This window comes from Pholcus phalangioides, unplaced genomic scaffold (genome assembly GCF_987345545.1).
Source record: "Pholcus phalangioides strain wild (caught in Gottingen) unplaced genomic scaffold, Ppha-v1.0 ptg000007l_1, whole genome shotgun sequence".
Taxonomy (NCBI): domain Eukaryota; kingdom Metazoa; phylum Arthropoda; class Arachnida; order Araneae; family Pholcidae; genus Pholcus; species Pholcus phalangioides.
The window spans coordinates 31854177-31867712 of NW_028301600.1; the positions used below are offsets into that span (position 1 = coordinate 31854177).

Sequence of the window (13536 nt, forward strand, 5' to 3'; positions counted from 1 at the left end):
AAGCACAAAAATTCTTGTTCAACAACGGAATCGGAGTATGTCATGGTCATAATGTGGATGTGCTTGCAATTCAGCTTTATTAAACCACTTAATCTGACCACTGTTTATAACATTTTGAGGTACCCCCACAGCCAGAAGTTGCAAGGGTTAAGGTGCATCCTGTCAAAATGGGTCTTCAGCAGCTGCTTTGCTGGTATTGCAATGTGCATCTTGATAGAAGTTCTATCCACACACTGATGCTGTGGAAGTGCCGAAATGATGTGGTTGCACAAAATAGATTATGCTGCTGGAAAAGTACAGCATCGTCTACTTGCACATTTTGCACTTTTTTCTTTTGCGAAAGAAACTTCCATTGCTTTAGGAGTATCCATGCAAATTTTCAAGTCATTCTGATCAGTACTTATTGTATAGTTTTGGAATCAAAACTTAAATTATAATCACCCTGCATATAGCTGATTATTTTTCATAAATCTGTTACTACTATACAGTAGAACCTTGATTAACTGGGCTTAACAGTGTGTGTGTGTGAAAGTATAAAAAAAACAACTATTGAATATTAAGACTGGGAGATATACAGTAAGAGATTCTGCTACTTCTTATGGGAAAGAAAATGAAAATGTATGTGAGGTAATGTAACAACTAGTACACTAGTCTTTGTCCTTTAAGGACAGCTGGTGTCTTTATTGGATTATAGGACCATCTGCCCCTAGCATGATGGTGTCACTACTGTAGCTGCTTCTTTGTGAAGGGGGGAAAAAACCCTGTGAGATAATACACCACTACATTTAGATGTGTGATGCAATCCTTATTCATGAATTTGCTAAAGATAAAGCATCAGAATGTAGCCAAAGGTTAGAAAATGTTGTAAGAATGAGAAATTTTGGCTTTTATATATAACTTTAAATGACTAAGATACTTCATATGAAAAATATATATATATTCTGGCCACTTTTATGAGACTTTTTGAAAAAAAAACCACTTATAAAATCTTGTCATTTAAAGATATACCATCAGAATGTACCCCAAGGGTATAAAATGTGGTAAAAATGAAACATTTTGGCTAATAATGAACCAATATGATATTTTTCAAGGAAAAAAATGATATTTAGGACTTTTATTTGATTTTTTGAAAAAAACCACTTGGTTAAAATCAAGGTTTAAACCGTGGTTTAAACCAAACAACCCTGTGTATCTTTAGATACATTTATACAGGCGACTTAGGTTTTCTGAACATTGTTCAGCGGTGGTCAAAAAAGCGAATAGAATGCTTGGTCTCATTTTCAAAAAGGTCTCTTCACGTTCTCCTAAAGTCATTCTTCCGCTTTTTCGAGGATTAGTTCGTCCTGGACTGGAGTATGCTGTAAGGTTTTGGAGACCATACCTACAGAGGGACATAGAATTGGTTGAAGGGGTGCAGAGAAGAGCTGCGCGTGTCCTTGTTGGCACACAGGGCTTGAGTTATGAAGAGAGACTTCATTTTTTGAATATGTTACATTGTTCGTCCTTGTCAGAAACTTTCCTGATGCAGGGGTACAACAGAAATGGTGACATGACCACAGAAAAAGATTGCTACCGCAGGGCGTCCCACATTGAGGGGTTGGTGCGCCAACCTCTCAAAGAGTATAAAAACGAGTCTGCCATTCGGAATCTGAAATAAATTGTAGGTCCCGGTCTAATTAGTCCTTGTGTGCAGAAAATGACAGTGGTGCAACAAAAATGATCAAATCGGAAACTAAATTAAATTAGTACTTCTGGTGATTTCACACATTACAATTGGGAGACAAATCTCAGTTCAACCTCATCTGACTGGAAGACATTCATCATTCATCTGGTGAAATACCACTTGTTGGGAAGTACTGCTATATATACAGTTGAATCCCATTATACCTTCCCCATTGTAGCGCCAACCCCGCTTACCACCACAAATTTTCAATGAACAAATCTTCCATATAGGGATTATAATGCAAAAAGCCCATTTTAACGCCAACTCGTTATAAGGCCAACTATTGTATTTATGCATACTCTATGGTATTGATGTTTCTCTATAGGCCATTTTTCAAGAATTTCCACATTTTTTTCCCATCATTTTGCTTTTTTTTTGTCTTTCCAAGCAATCACAAGGCTTGATAATTAATTTTGCAATGTTGAATTGATGGCACCTCCTTTTCCTTTCCCCTTTTTTCTTTACAAACCTTTGAGATTTGTAGCATCAACTGTACAAAGTAATTTTTCCCATACTTGTATATTACTTTTTTTTGGCATATGAAGCCATTTGGATTGAAATGCTGATTATGGTCACCCCACTTGAAAGTTAAAAAAACAACCCCCTTCCCAGCAATCACTCTTTTATCTTCCTGTAGGATTGCTTAAAAAACTGGCTTAGTTGTAAAGGACAAATTTTCCTAGGGAAGGGATGTACATGCACGAATTATGCAACAAACATAAAGCCATAAAATATCTTTTCTGAATCATTTGCAGGTGGTTAGAGGAAATGGACAAAAGGGATAAGTTTATAAGTATTAAGGTTGGAGAGAGAGGGAAAAGAAAGAAAGTTTGTAAAAAGTATTGAAGGATACTACACAATTATTCTGCAAAGAAAAGGTGTAACTTAACATACGTTCCTATAAGGTCACTATAAGAATTTCATAATCCCTTCTTGTTTGGGTCATGTGTAACCATTATCTTGTAGGGATGCATGTTAAGTGACTTGAGTAAAATTCTCCAGACATTTGAAAGGACATTTTTGAATTTGATAAAAACAGTTATCAACAGTTATCAGTTGAAAATCACATCTCATACATCTAAAGTGGCCACACCCACTGCCTATCCCCACCACAGGCCGAGCAACCCCTCCACCAAATCAGGGCAACCTTGCTGTACCTGCATTTTGAATATGTGACCAATGTGTGTGTTGCAACTTCTAATACTATATTTCTGTTGAAACCAGTATTTTGCACCAAGTCTTGTGTATAGATAGAAGTGCTGTTTCTGTATAAAAATAAAAAATAACGTACAAGAATGTAAAGAGCAAATTATATATATTTGGTTTTCTTTTTGTATTTTTTATAGGTATTATGTTCAAGATGCTGCAATCAAAAAGCTCGTTTACCATACCTGCAAAATAAGGAAGATCGTGTTTGCCAACAGTGCTTTGAAGTTTTATCAAACTGTAAGTTAACTACAAGTAATAGTCAAATTATTATTTGGTTTTATATATAAACAAAATTCTATAAGTTGTTACAGTAATATTTGATGTATCATCTACCCGTTAAATCGTATACAGGATGACGGAAATCCCAAAAAATTTCAAGTCACTCACATAATCTGCACGTTATGCAATTTATGTAATATTGGCCAATTTAATATTTAAAGGGGAAAAATATCTTTAACCATAGATAATAAAAATTAAATGTGTGAATATATTCACTCATTAAATTTTTTATTATTACTACCATAATTTTACACTATTATTATATACATATTTTATTAAAATCCTTAAAAAATTAGATTTTAAAGAACCTGAATAAAGGGGGAGCTCCTGAAGATGGTGCGAAGGCACACATTTCCCTAGAAAATTTTGAATCATTAATTTTATTCTTCAAATCGATTTAATGCCATTGAATCACTTATATGAAATGAATTTGATAAAATTAGAAAAAAAATATTTTCAAAAGCACTGATTAAAAGTAATTGGTTATATACCAAAATTTGGCTGTATGTTCCAACCACACCTTCAAGAGGTAACTTTGGTAGTCAAAACATGTCGAAGGGAGGAAAGGGGTGGTTATTACACAGGTCATTATGCTTCTTCTGGCAGCGTGAAAAAGTTCCCATTGATATTGACGCTACCATCTTTTTTCTTAGACAGAAAGACAATTTATTCTTTTTTTGCATGTATGAATACAATACAAAGGCATAGAAACAAATACAAAGTTACAACAGGCAAAATGCCCAACGAGGGGGCTGAGAAAAAAAATGCTTATAACAAATATGATGTTATATATTTCTAATATACAAATTCAAATTCGCAAAAAAAGTTGGGGGGGGGGGTCCACATCGACTGACTGCCTTTCTGCCAGTCAAAATGGCTCTGTACAAATGTTGGCAAGTCTGCTAATTTTTCTCATGGCAACACATCATTTTACGTATACACGTATGAATGTATGTACAACACATACATATTGGTTTACTCCCACATGATTGCTCTTAAAATTTTATGTACTATTAATAATATTTGTATTTTCCACATATGTTTTAATCAGTTGAATATTTTTTTAAGTAATTTTCTTTTTTTTATGTGTAAACCCAAAGTGTTGTAAATTTTTGGTCCCAAATAGATGAATTGCTTTTATACACATAAAAAGCCACAACTGGCAAAATGTCCAATGAGGTGGCTGGCTTTTTATTATACAATGAAGAGCCAAAAAAACTGGTACACCTGCCTAATATCGTGTAGGGCCCCTGCGAGCCCACAGAAGTGCCACAACACAACATGGCATGGACTCGACTAATGTCTGAAGTAGTGCTGGAGGTAATTGACACCATGAATCCTGCAGGGCTGTCCATAAATCCGTAGGAGTAAGAGGGGGTGGAGATCTCTTCTGAACAGCACGTTGCAAGGCATCCCAGATATGTTCAATAATGTTCATGTCTGGGGATTTAGGTGGCCAGCGGAAGTGTCTAAAGTCAGAAGAGTGTTCCTCGAGCCACTTTGTAGCAATTCTGGACATGTGGGGTGTCGCATTGTCCTGCTGAAATTGTCCAAGTCCGTCGGAATGCACAATGGACATGAATGGGTGCAGGTGATCAGACAGGATGCTTACGTACCTGTCACCTATCAGAGTCGTATCTAGACGTATCAGGGGTCCCATATCACGCCCCATACCATCACAGAGCCTCCACCAGCTTGAACAGTCCCCTGTTGACATGTAGGGTCCATGGATTCATGAGGTTGTCTCCATACCCGTACACGTCCATCAGCTCGAAGCAATTGGAACCGAGACTCATCAGACCAGGCAACGTGTTTCCAGTCCTCAACAGTCCAATGTCGGTGTTGTCGGGCCCAGGCGAGGCGTAAAGCTTTGTGTCGTGCAGTCATCAAGGGTACACGAGTGGGCCTTCGGCTCCGAAAGCCCATATCGATGATGTTTCGTTGAATGGTTCTCACGCTGACACTTGTTGATGGCCCAGCATTGAAATCTGCAGCAATTTGTGGAAGGGTTGTGCGTCTGTCACGTTTAATGATTCTCGTCAGTCGTCGTTGGTCCCGTTCTTGCATGGTCTTTTTCCAGCCGCAGCGATGTCGTAGATTTAATTTTGCACCGTATTTACGATATTCATGGTACACTCGCGAAATGGTCGACGTAAAAATCCAAATTTCATCGCTACCTCGTAGATGCTATGTCCCATCTCTCGTGCGCTGACTATAACATCACGTTCAAACTCACTTAAATCTCGATAATCTGCCATTGTAGCAGCAGTAACCGATCTAACAACTATGCCAGACACTTGTTGTGTTATATAGGCGTTGCCGACCGCAGCGCCGTACTCTGATTGGTTCCATATCTCTTTATTTGCATACGCATGCCTGTACCAGTTTTTTTTTCTCTTCAGTTTAGTTTTATGAGGAAGAATGATAACTATCTTCAAGCACCTCTAGATTCAACGAATAGAGACACAATAGTACGTGTATTGAGGCAGCGTCTATCAGATAACCCAAAAATTTTTCTAGGTTGCACCAAGGCCCATGTAGGTAATCTTGGAAACGCGAGAACAGACCCTCTAGCTAAGGCTGCCATCAACTGTGGCAATAAACTTGATAACCCTTTCCCACTAATGATCTTGAAACAACAACTTAAACAAGCAACCCTCTAGAAATGGCAGCAAATTTGGGACCAAGGAACAGCTAGGAAAGTGCACAAAATTTCCCTTGAGTCGCATACAACACACTAAACTGACATAAGGAGGTGACTATCTTCATAACAGGACACGACCCATTCCCTATATATCCACACGAATGGAAATGCCGCTGAACAGGCAAATGTGACTGCGGAATGGTGGATACTCCAGTTCACTATGCCACAAAGTGCAAATTTAAAAAGCCTCTTCACATGTACAAATATTCCGAAAACAATAGAAAATAATAGTTCACTCAAATAATCAAAAACAAGCCTTGTCAAATATATACACGCCGAAACCATAAAATTTTTCCACCAGATTTATAAAATAATGTTTTAAGTTTTACAAAAATAAGTGGTAAAAAACAGAAATTGATAAAAACAACAGAAATCATATCGACATGACTGGCACTACTAATACTTTACCATTACATGTACAATATATAGCATGTACTAACGGGACCCGAACAAGAATTTTTGACATTCCCGTAGCAATGATGTAAATGTGATAACCACAAGTGTCCTTGAAGAATTCCGCTATTCTAGCTGGGGTGCTAGGTGGGAGGACAAGAATGGTTTCATAATGACTATTACATGTAGTTTTTATTTTATAAAAATATTGATTTTATTTTACTTTTTCAATTTTGTATATTTTCATCAAATCCACTGGAGCAAGTAAACTCAACCCAATAAAACTGATGCTGGCTTCTAGTCTGACAGTTATCAAACCCATTTGCTCACTAATAAGGTGTTAAGCGAGATGACTCGCTCTGATGGATATTTTTTTTTTACGTTTTTTTTTTATCCTGTGTATGGCAAGTGTAAGATAACAGATGAGATGGCATGGGTCCCCCTTCCCATTTTTGCTTTTAAAATATACCTCCATACTAATATATGTACATTCATCTATCTTAACAAAACCCAGAAACTTTTCTACAACTCCCAACCTCATCTCGTCTGTAATCACCACAAAATTTGTAAATCGTGACAGTACCAAATTCTCTGGAGAAAATCTGTTGTAAAAATTTTGTGTTTTTTTTCTTTTTTGACACAAAATAAAGTGTTCCAGACTCTGCCACTAAGCTGGGCTGAAAGAAATCTCTGCAACGGGATAAGTCCAGTGGCAAAGTCCTGGCATTCATTCATTAGTTGTAGAGGTATAATTCCAATTTAAAAAATGCTCAACAGGGTGCATAGGTAACAGGGCGCATGTCATTTTACTGCCAAACTGTTGATGCAATATGTTTCTAGTTAGAAAGGACTTTCAAATGTGTTAAAGTTCTTATACAGTCCTCATGTGCCCCAAAATCTAATTAGAAAGTTGTTGCCCTGTCTCTCCTGATGCCAACAAAAAAAAAAAATTCTATGTTTCTAAGTGCAATACTCAGAGATATTCAAATTCGAAAAATGGAGGTAATTTGGAAAGAGACTGTTAAATACAAGTTAAACAGTTTTTCCATATTTGGAGCTGTTTTTTCTCAACTTTCCTCAGTTTTTCAAAATTGGATATCTCAGTGAATATCACACTTAGAACGTGGATTTTTTTTTGTTGGCATCAGGAGAGACAGCACAACATTTTTTTAAATTGGGTTTTTGAGCACAGGGTGTTTGTATAAAAAGCTAACATTTTTATTTTAATGACTATGCAAAACCCCTTGCAATATGAATGACATTATACACATTATTTGGATACCTTTTCTACTTATTTTTAAAAATTTTTTACATAAATTGGTCGTTTCCATTGCTGATAACCTTTTTTGTGTCAATTTCTATGTGGTTGTAGTTATTCTACTAACATGTAGAATGATAAATAATTCTACCTCTTCTTTTTCCAAGAGTTGCTTTACATTGGAGGGTTTCTGTAACTTTTTGTGGATTTGTGGAAAGACGTGGACAGTTTGGCAGAGGTTTTGCGATGATCTGAAGTCCAAGTGTAGGGCCATATTTACGTAGTGCTGCCCAGGGTTAATCTGAAACTAGTGGAATGGGCCAGAGTAATTAAATCTGTTTTCTCACACCATTTTCTGTTCTTGACTCATCTGGAGCAGTTTAAAAAGACAAGCCACGACAAATGCCTATGCTGGGCAGTGGGCAGCCCACTTCATTATGCAATCAGCTGCTCGTACATAAGCCATCCAGAGATCTAGGCAAAACTGCAAAAATATTAATATTTTTTTGACTGAACCCCCCCCCCCCCCCCCCCGGCAAGTGAGAGGACATGGTTTGAGTCAAGTCTGACTGACCATGTACAGCTCTGTTCAGTGCACATGAGCTCTAAAAATAGAGGATTCATTCCCTTTGTCTAGTGATCTATAGTTCGTTTCAGGTTAACTTTGCAGTGGAGAGGAAGGTAGAGAGTGTATTCCTCCGTCGCAAAATATAGTTCCCATAAATCGGAGGTTTACGGTGATCCTTTATGCAGAATATTTCAATTTTTTCTATGATTTTGAAAAAAATACTGAAAAAATATTGTTTTGAACCGATGTTTATTCGTTTAAAATTTTTAAGTTAGAAAAAATATTGGTTACCATTATTGAAAATCCATAGCAATGGTAACAACATTCTGGCGCAATATCCTAGAAAAATTCTCCGCCAATATCACAGTCGTGATTTTTTCATTACACCCAATTGTATACTGAATATACATACACATTTTATATCGCACTATTCGGTTGAATTTTCCATAACGATACAATTTTTCATTCGGTTTTACATGCAGTTATAGGCTTACATCAATACAAATATTCAATCAGTTTTTTTTTCTCCTGAAAATAGGCTTCAGTGAATTCAGATACTCACTTATAGATAACAGGAAGTGTTTCTCTTTCCAAGAGAGAGCGTGGATACTGTTGTGAGAGGTCCTTTATGGGTGCAGAAGTTTTGGTTTTAGGTGCTCCTTTTTTTTATTATTTATTTTTTGCCATCTTCTTGGGAGAGTGGTGGTTGCTGAATCCCCTATTGCCGATCACGGAGTGTGTTGACACGAGTCGCGTCTCCACCCACGCGAACACCATGTTCTACCAAGCAGGGCCACCTGTTTCTCCAGATGCCCCTTGCCTTTAGTTTCTCTTCAGATAAAGTAAGTGAGGGAGGGGTGGCCACAGTGGGTAAGGCTTTCATCTTTTACATGTGGCAGTTATATCTCTTTTCACGCTAATTTTCACGTTCTTTGGCTCTTCCATTCCTGAATACTATATTTTTGGTCTTTGATTACTCTCGCTATAAACAAAACGATAAGAATCATCCGTAATAACCCCATGAGCGGCACATCAACCGTAACAAAAGACTAAAACTGTCGTGGAAACAAGTGTCATCGACGTATACCGTTCGGGGAGGGGGATGAACGACGGAAATTTTGGAAATTTAGGCAAGAAAAGTGAGTAAAAAAATTCTAAACTTTTCCGCATTATTATTATTATTTGGTGCTATTCCTGCATTTTCACGTGAGAAAACAGAATTAATCTGCTTCTTAATTTTTTTTTGATTGGCTTCAAAAATTTTATTTAAAGTGCATTTTTTTCCATATAAATTGAAGAAAAAATTAAAAATCCCCAAGTTTTTGAGAGCCACGGTTAATATACAGTATTTTAAAATTATACATTGCTTTCATATTATTGTTTAGAATTTTTTTTACAAATAAATTTCAGCTAAGGAAAGGGAAGTATTGCAGAAAAATATTACTATGTTTTTCGAAATTTTTTTAGTGTTACTTACGGCACATCAATGAAGAGTAAGTGACACGCTGATAGAAGATAATTATTTTTCTAAATTTTCTAATAAAAAAAAAAAAGATTTCAAAAACCTCACTTTAATTTCTGAAAATATCTGCAGTGGTTTTTTAAATTATATAATTATTACGAATTTATACACTGTGTAATTTTTTTATACTCATTACGTTACACATAAAAAAAGATTTTTCTCAGTGAGATTGGCAAGAATCGTCATACCTTACCAAGGCCGCGGGCCGATACATTGGTTAAGAGGCTTTCGTTCCCATAGCAACGAGTGATACAGTTCCCTCGTAGCTTCCCCTTCACTGCAAAGTCAACCTGAAACGGACTATAGGCAGCTCACCCAGCAAGTGAAAGGATGTTGGTTTGATTATCCGCAAGGGCAGTTGAGTTTTCTTTCCTGGATTTATTTTAACATCAGCCAGCTGACGAAACCTTTTCGGATGAATAATGTCCTTGTTTAAAATTGTTGAGAGACAGTTTTCAGAGTGATGTTTTACTTTCTCAACAAAATTTCTTTAAAATTGGATTTCTTTCCATTTCATCGATAATTTATTCTTTTTACTTTCAAGTCTAAATCTTTAGACTTTTGCTTTGAAAAATTTAGACAATCAAAATTCATACTGACATTTCATAACCACATTCAATCAGAACTGAGAGGAAGCAAAATGGCTATTTCAACTTGATCAGATGTGTAACGTATGATTTGCAAACACTCATGACCAAGTTTGTGGTCATTTGTTAGTATTTATAAAAAGGAGTAAAAGAGGGGTGACATATAGAAAGAATTTACTGAATTATATATGCCACACCTTTAATTTCTCACTTTTTTTAATCTCCTATCCAAAAACTTTGACTTAAGAAAATATTTTAGCACTAAAATATGATTGAACATTCTAGAGCAGTGGTTCCCAACTGGGGGTACGTGAAAAGCTGTTACAGGTACGCAAAAAGAAAATGGCAATGGCGGCCGCTCATCTAAAAAAACAACAAAAAAATTACAAACATATTAAAAAGAATTTTAAAAAGTAGGTATAGAGGCTTACAGGGGTTTCGTCCGCTGGAAGGATCAGCCTTTCCTTCTCCCGCCCACGCCAAACCTATGATCTTGATTCGCACACTCCTTTTTCTCTGCTCATTTTTCTTTGCCATTTTAGATTTGATTGTTGACGCATACTGGGCTGTGCATAAAATGAAGAATTAATTAATTCTTGGTGTGTTTAACGTTTGTTGTGGGTGTTTGTATTGAAGTGTGTGTGTGTGCATAGGCATACGCAGAGTTTTCTCAAGGGGGGGGGGAGGTGTTTCAATTTTTCTCTTCTCAGGGGGGGGTTGCACATTTTTTCCAAAATAACACTATAATCTCAGCTTGAGGGGGGCCCCTTCTTGCGTATGCGCACCTACTACTCACATGATTTACGCTATAGATCAGTGGCTAAAAACTGGATCTGTGTGGAAGCGGAAGTTGTCTGAAACACCAAAATGAAATACTGTACACCTGTAAATGTGCAAACATATTTTGAATCTGCCAAAAGTGATTCTGTGAAAGCTACTGAGGACTCATACTCGTACGCATAATTTTCTCAAGGGGGAGGTTTTCCGATTTTTTTTCCTTCTAAGGTTTATGTTTTTTCCTGCACCCCTTGCCAATGTTCCTACTACATTAGCTATTATATTGCGAGATGAGGAAAAAATCATACCATTGGTGAAAATTTAATTTCACCGTGCATCAAAAATGCTGTCAGATACATGCTTGCAGAGGAAAGTGCTCATAAAATGAGTTTAATACCTCTGTCAAATAATACGGTGCCTCGAAGAATACAGGACACATCAGACTATGTTGAAAACAATCATAAGTTATGTCAAAGGTTGTGAATTTTTTCTAACCAAGTCGACAAAAGTACAGACGTTGTGCAATATCCTGCGCTACTTGCAATTGCTTAGTATTTGAAAGAGAATTCAAGGAAAATATTTTTATTTGTCACCCATCGAAGGGGTTGTACAACTGTTAGACTCATTTGAAGCAATTGATCATTATTTTGTTGAAAAAGGAATTCAGTGGTCAAAATGCATTGGGCTCACCACAGTTGGAGGAAAATAAACGGAAGGCTGCTACCCAGGCCTTCATGCACGTGTGGCAGAAGTCGCCCGCCAAAATGAAATGGGCTCACTGCTATATTCACAGACATAGCCCTGCAGCGAAACCTTGGCCTCCAAATTTGCAAAACGTTCTTGATGCAGCGGTCAAAGTTGTCAACTTTAGCAAAGTGAATCCTACCAACTATAGGTTGTTTAAATTGTTGTGTGAACAGCCTTCACAATATGCTTTGCTTTTGCACACCAAAGTCATGTGGCTGTTTGAACTTCAGCACGAGGTAGCTTTTTTTTTGGACATGTTCGGCACTTCACGATTTCTTGTCACAAGCCAAGTTAAATTTAACATTCGGCCACTTGGAAGGATTAAAATCCCCGTTTGAAAATTATTTTTCAGCGTCCGAAATGGGTGATCGATGGATATCTAATCCTCTCAAAGCCAATACCACTCTGAAGATTCCCTTCAATGGTGGAATGGTGAACCTAGTCAGTTTTTGGGCTCGCTGTGGTCGAATACAGTGAACTTTCTAAAAAGCCATAATGTTTTTGTTGCCATTAGTTTGCACGGAGCTCGTTGAATAGGCGTTTTCTTTGTATACTTATAAAAAAAACATAAATATAGAAGCAAATTGAACACAGCTCCAGATTTGTGTTTGTATTAATCCTCTTTTGAGCCTAATTTTTCAAACTTTGTAATTCAATACAGTCCCAAATGTCACAATTTTTTTTCCAATCTTTGTGTTGATTAGTTTGGCTACTTCAAAAATTAAACTGTAATGAAAAACAGACTATTTAATTTAATTCAATATATAACTTTTTTTAGAAAAGTTTTCGGAATCTGCAATGGGTGAAACAGATGGGGGGGGGGAGATGCCTGGAAAATTCAGGGTCGTGGTACGCGAATTGGAAAAGGTTGGAAACCCCTGTTCTAGAAGCCAATAGAAAAATCTGAAAAACAGATATATTTAATTTATCGAAAATTGACTGTATATTTTAAACATTCAGTTGATTGAAGCTTATTGCTAAAAACAATTTAATTTGATATTTTTTCAAAGCCAACCAAAGTAGTTCTTTCTAAGTATTTATATAGATTTCATTGATATTCTGTTAATCTGATATGGCTATCATTTTCTTTTATATAGTGCAAAGCGACTTTGCAGCAGCTAATTCTGGAGAATCTCCTGCATCAAGTTCATGTGGTAGCAGCCCTAGTTTTTCTCCTCCTCTTTCTAATGCTAATGCTTCTGTGAAGGACTATTGGAAACCCCATCCTAATAATCCTGGAGATTACTGCTCTACTGTTTCTCCTCTGCAGCAAATGCAGCAGTTAGCGAATCGACCACCACCAACTGTAATGGTTCCTGTTGGAGTACTCAAGCGAGGTTTGGATATTTCATTGCTTTTACCATATATATTTAATGGAGCTTTGGTAAATAATTTTTTATACCAAGAACAGTGTTGTAGTGATTTAAATCAGCTGTTTAAATCAACTGATTTTAGAAAAATCACTGATTTAAATCAATTTTTTTCATGTATGAAAAATTATGTTTCAATTGAATAAAATTATTTATGCAGCTCCAAAGTGATTTAATTTTTTATTAAATTATTTTAAATATTAATGTTATATTTTCAAATATTATTTATAGCATTATAATATATATTAATGAATAAATTCTGTGTGTTATCAAATGGTTTGATAAAGCCATCCATGTTGATACTATTGACACATCTGGCTCATCACATGCTGGAAATTATTTAGCAGATTTGGTTTTTAGTTCAGTGAAGTCAACAGAAGAAAACTTCAAATGTAAACT

At 36.4% G+C, this 13536-nt stretch overlaps 1 protein-coding gene across 7 annotated transcripts in view; it reads left to right on the plus strand.

Moving 5' to 3' along the window:
* Sara (Smad anchor for receptor activation) overlaps nucleotides 1-13536 on the plus strand; it is a 125880-nt gene that overhangs the window by 45519 nt on the left and 66825 nt on the right. For all 7 annotated transcript variants that reach the window (XM_089233048.1, XM_089233046.1, XM_089233044.1 and 4 more), the window contains 2 exons: nucleotides 3070-3169; nucleotides 12865-13104. In XM_089233048.1, coding sequence (XP_089089174.1) covers nucleotides 3070-3169; nucleotides 12865-13104 — 340 coding nt within the window. The remainder of the gene's footprint in view (nucleotides 1-3069; nucleotides 3170-12864; nucleotides 13105-13536) is intronic.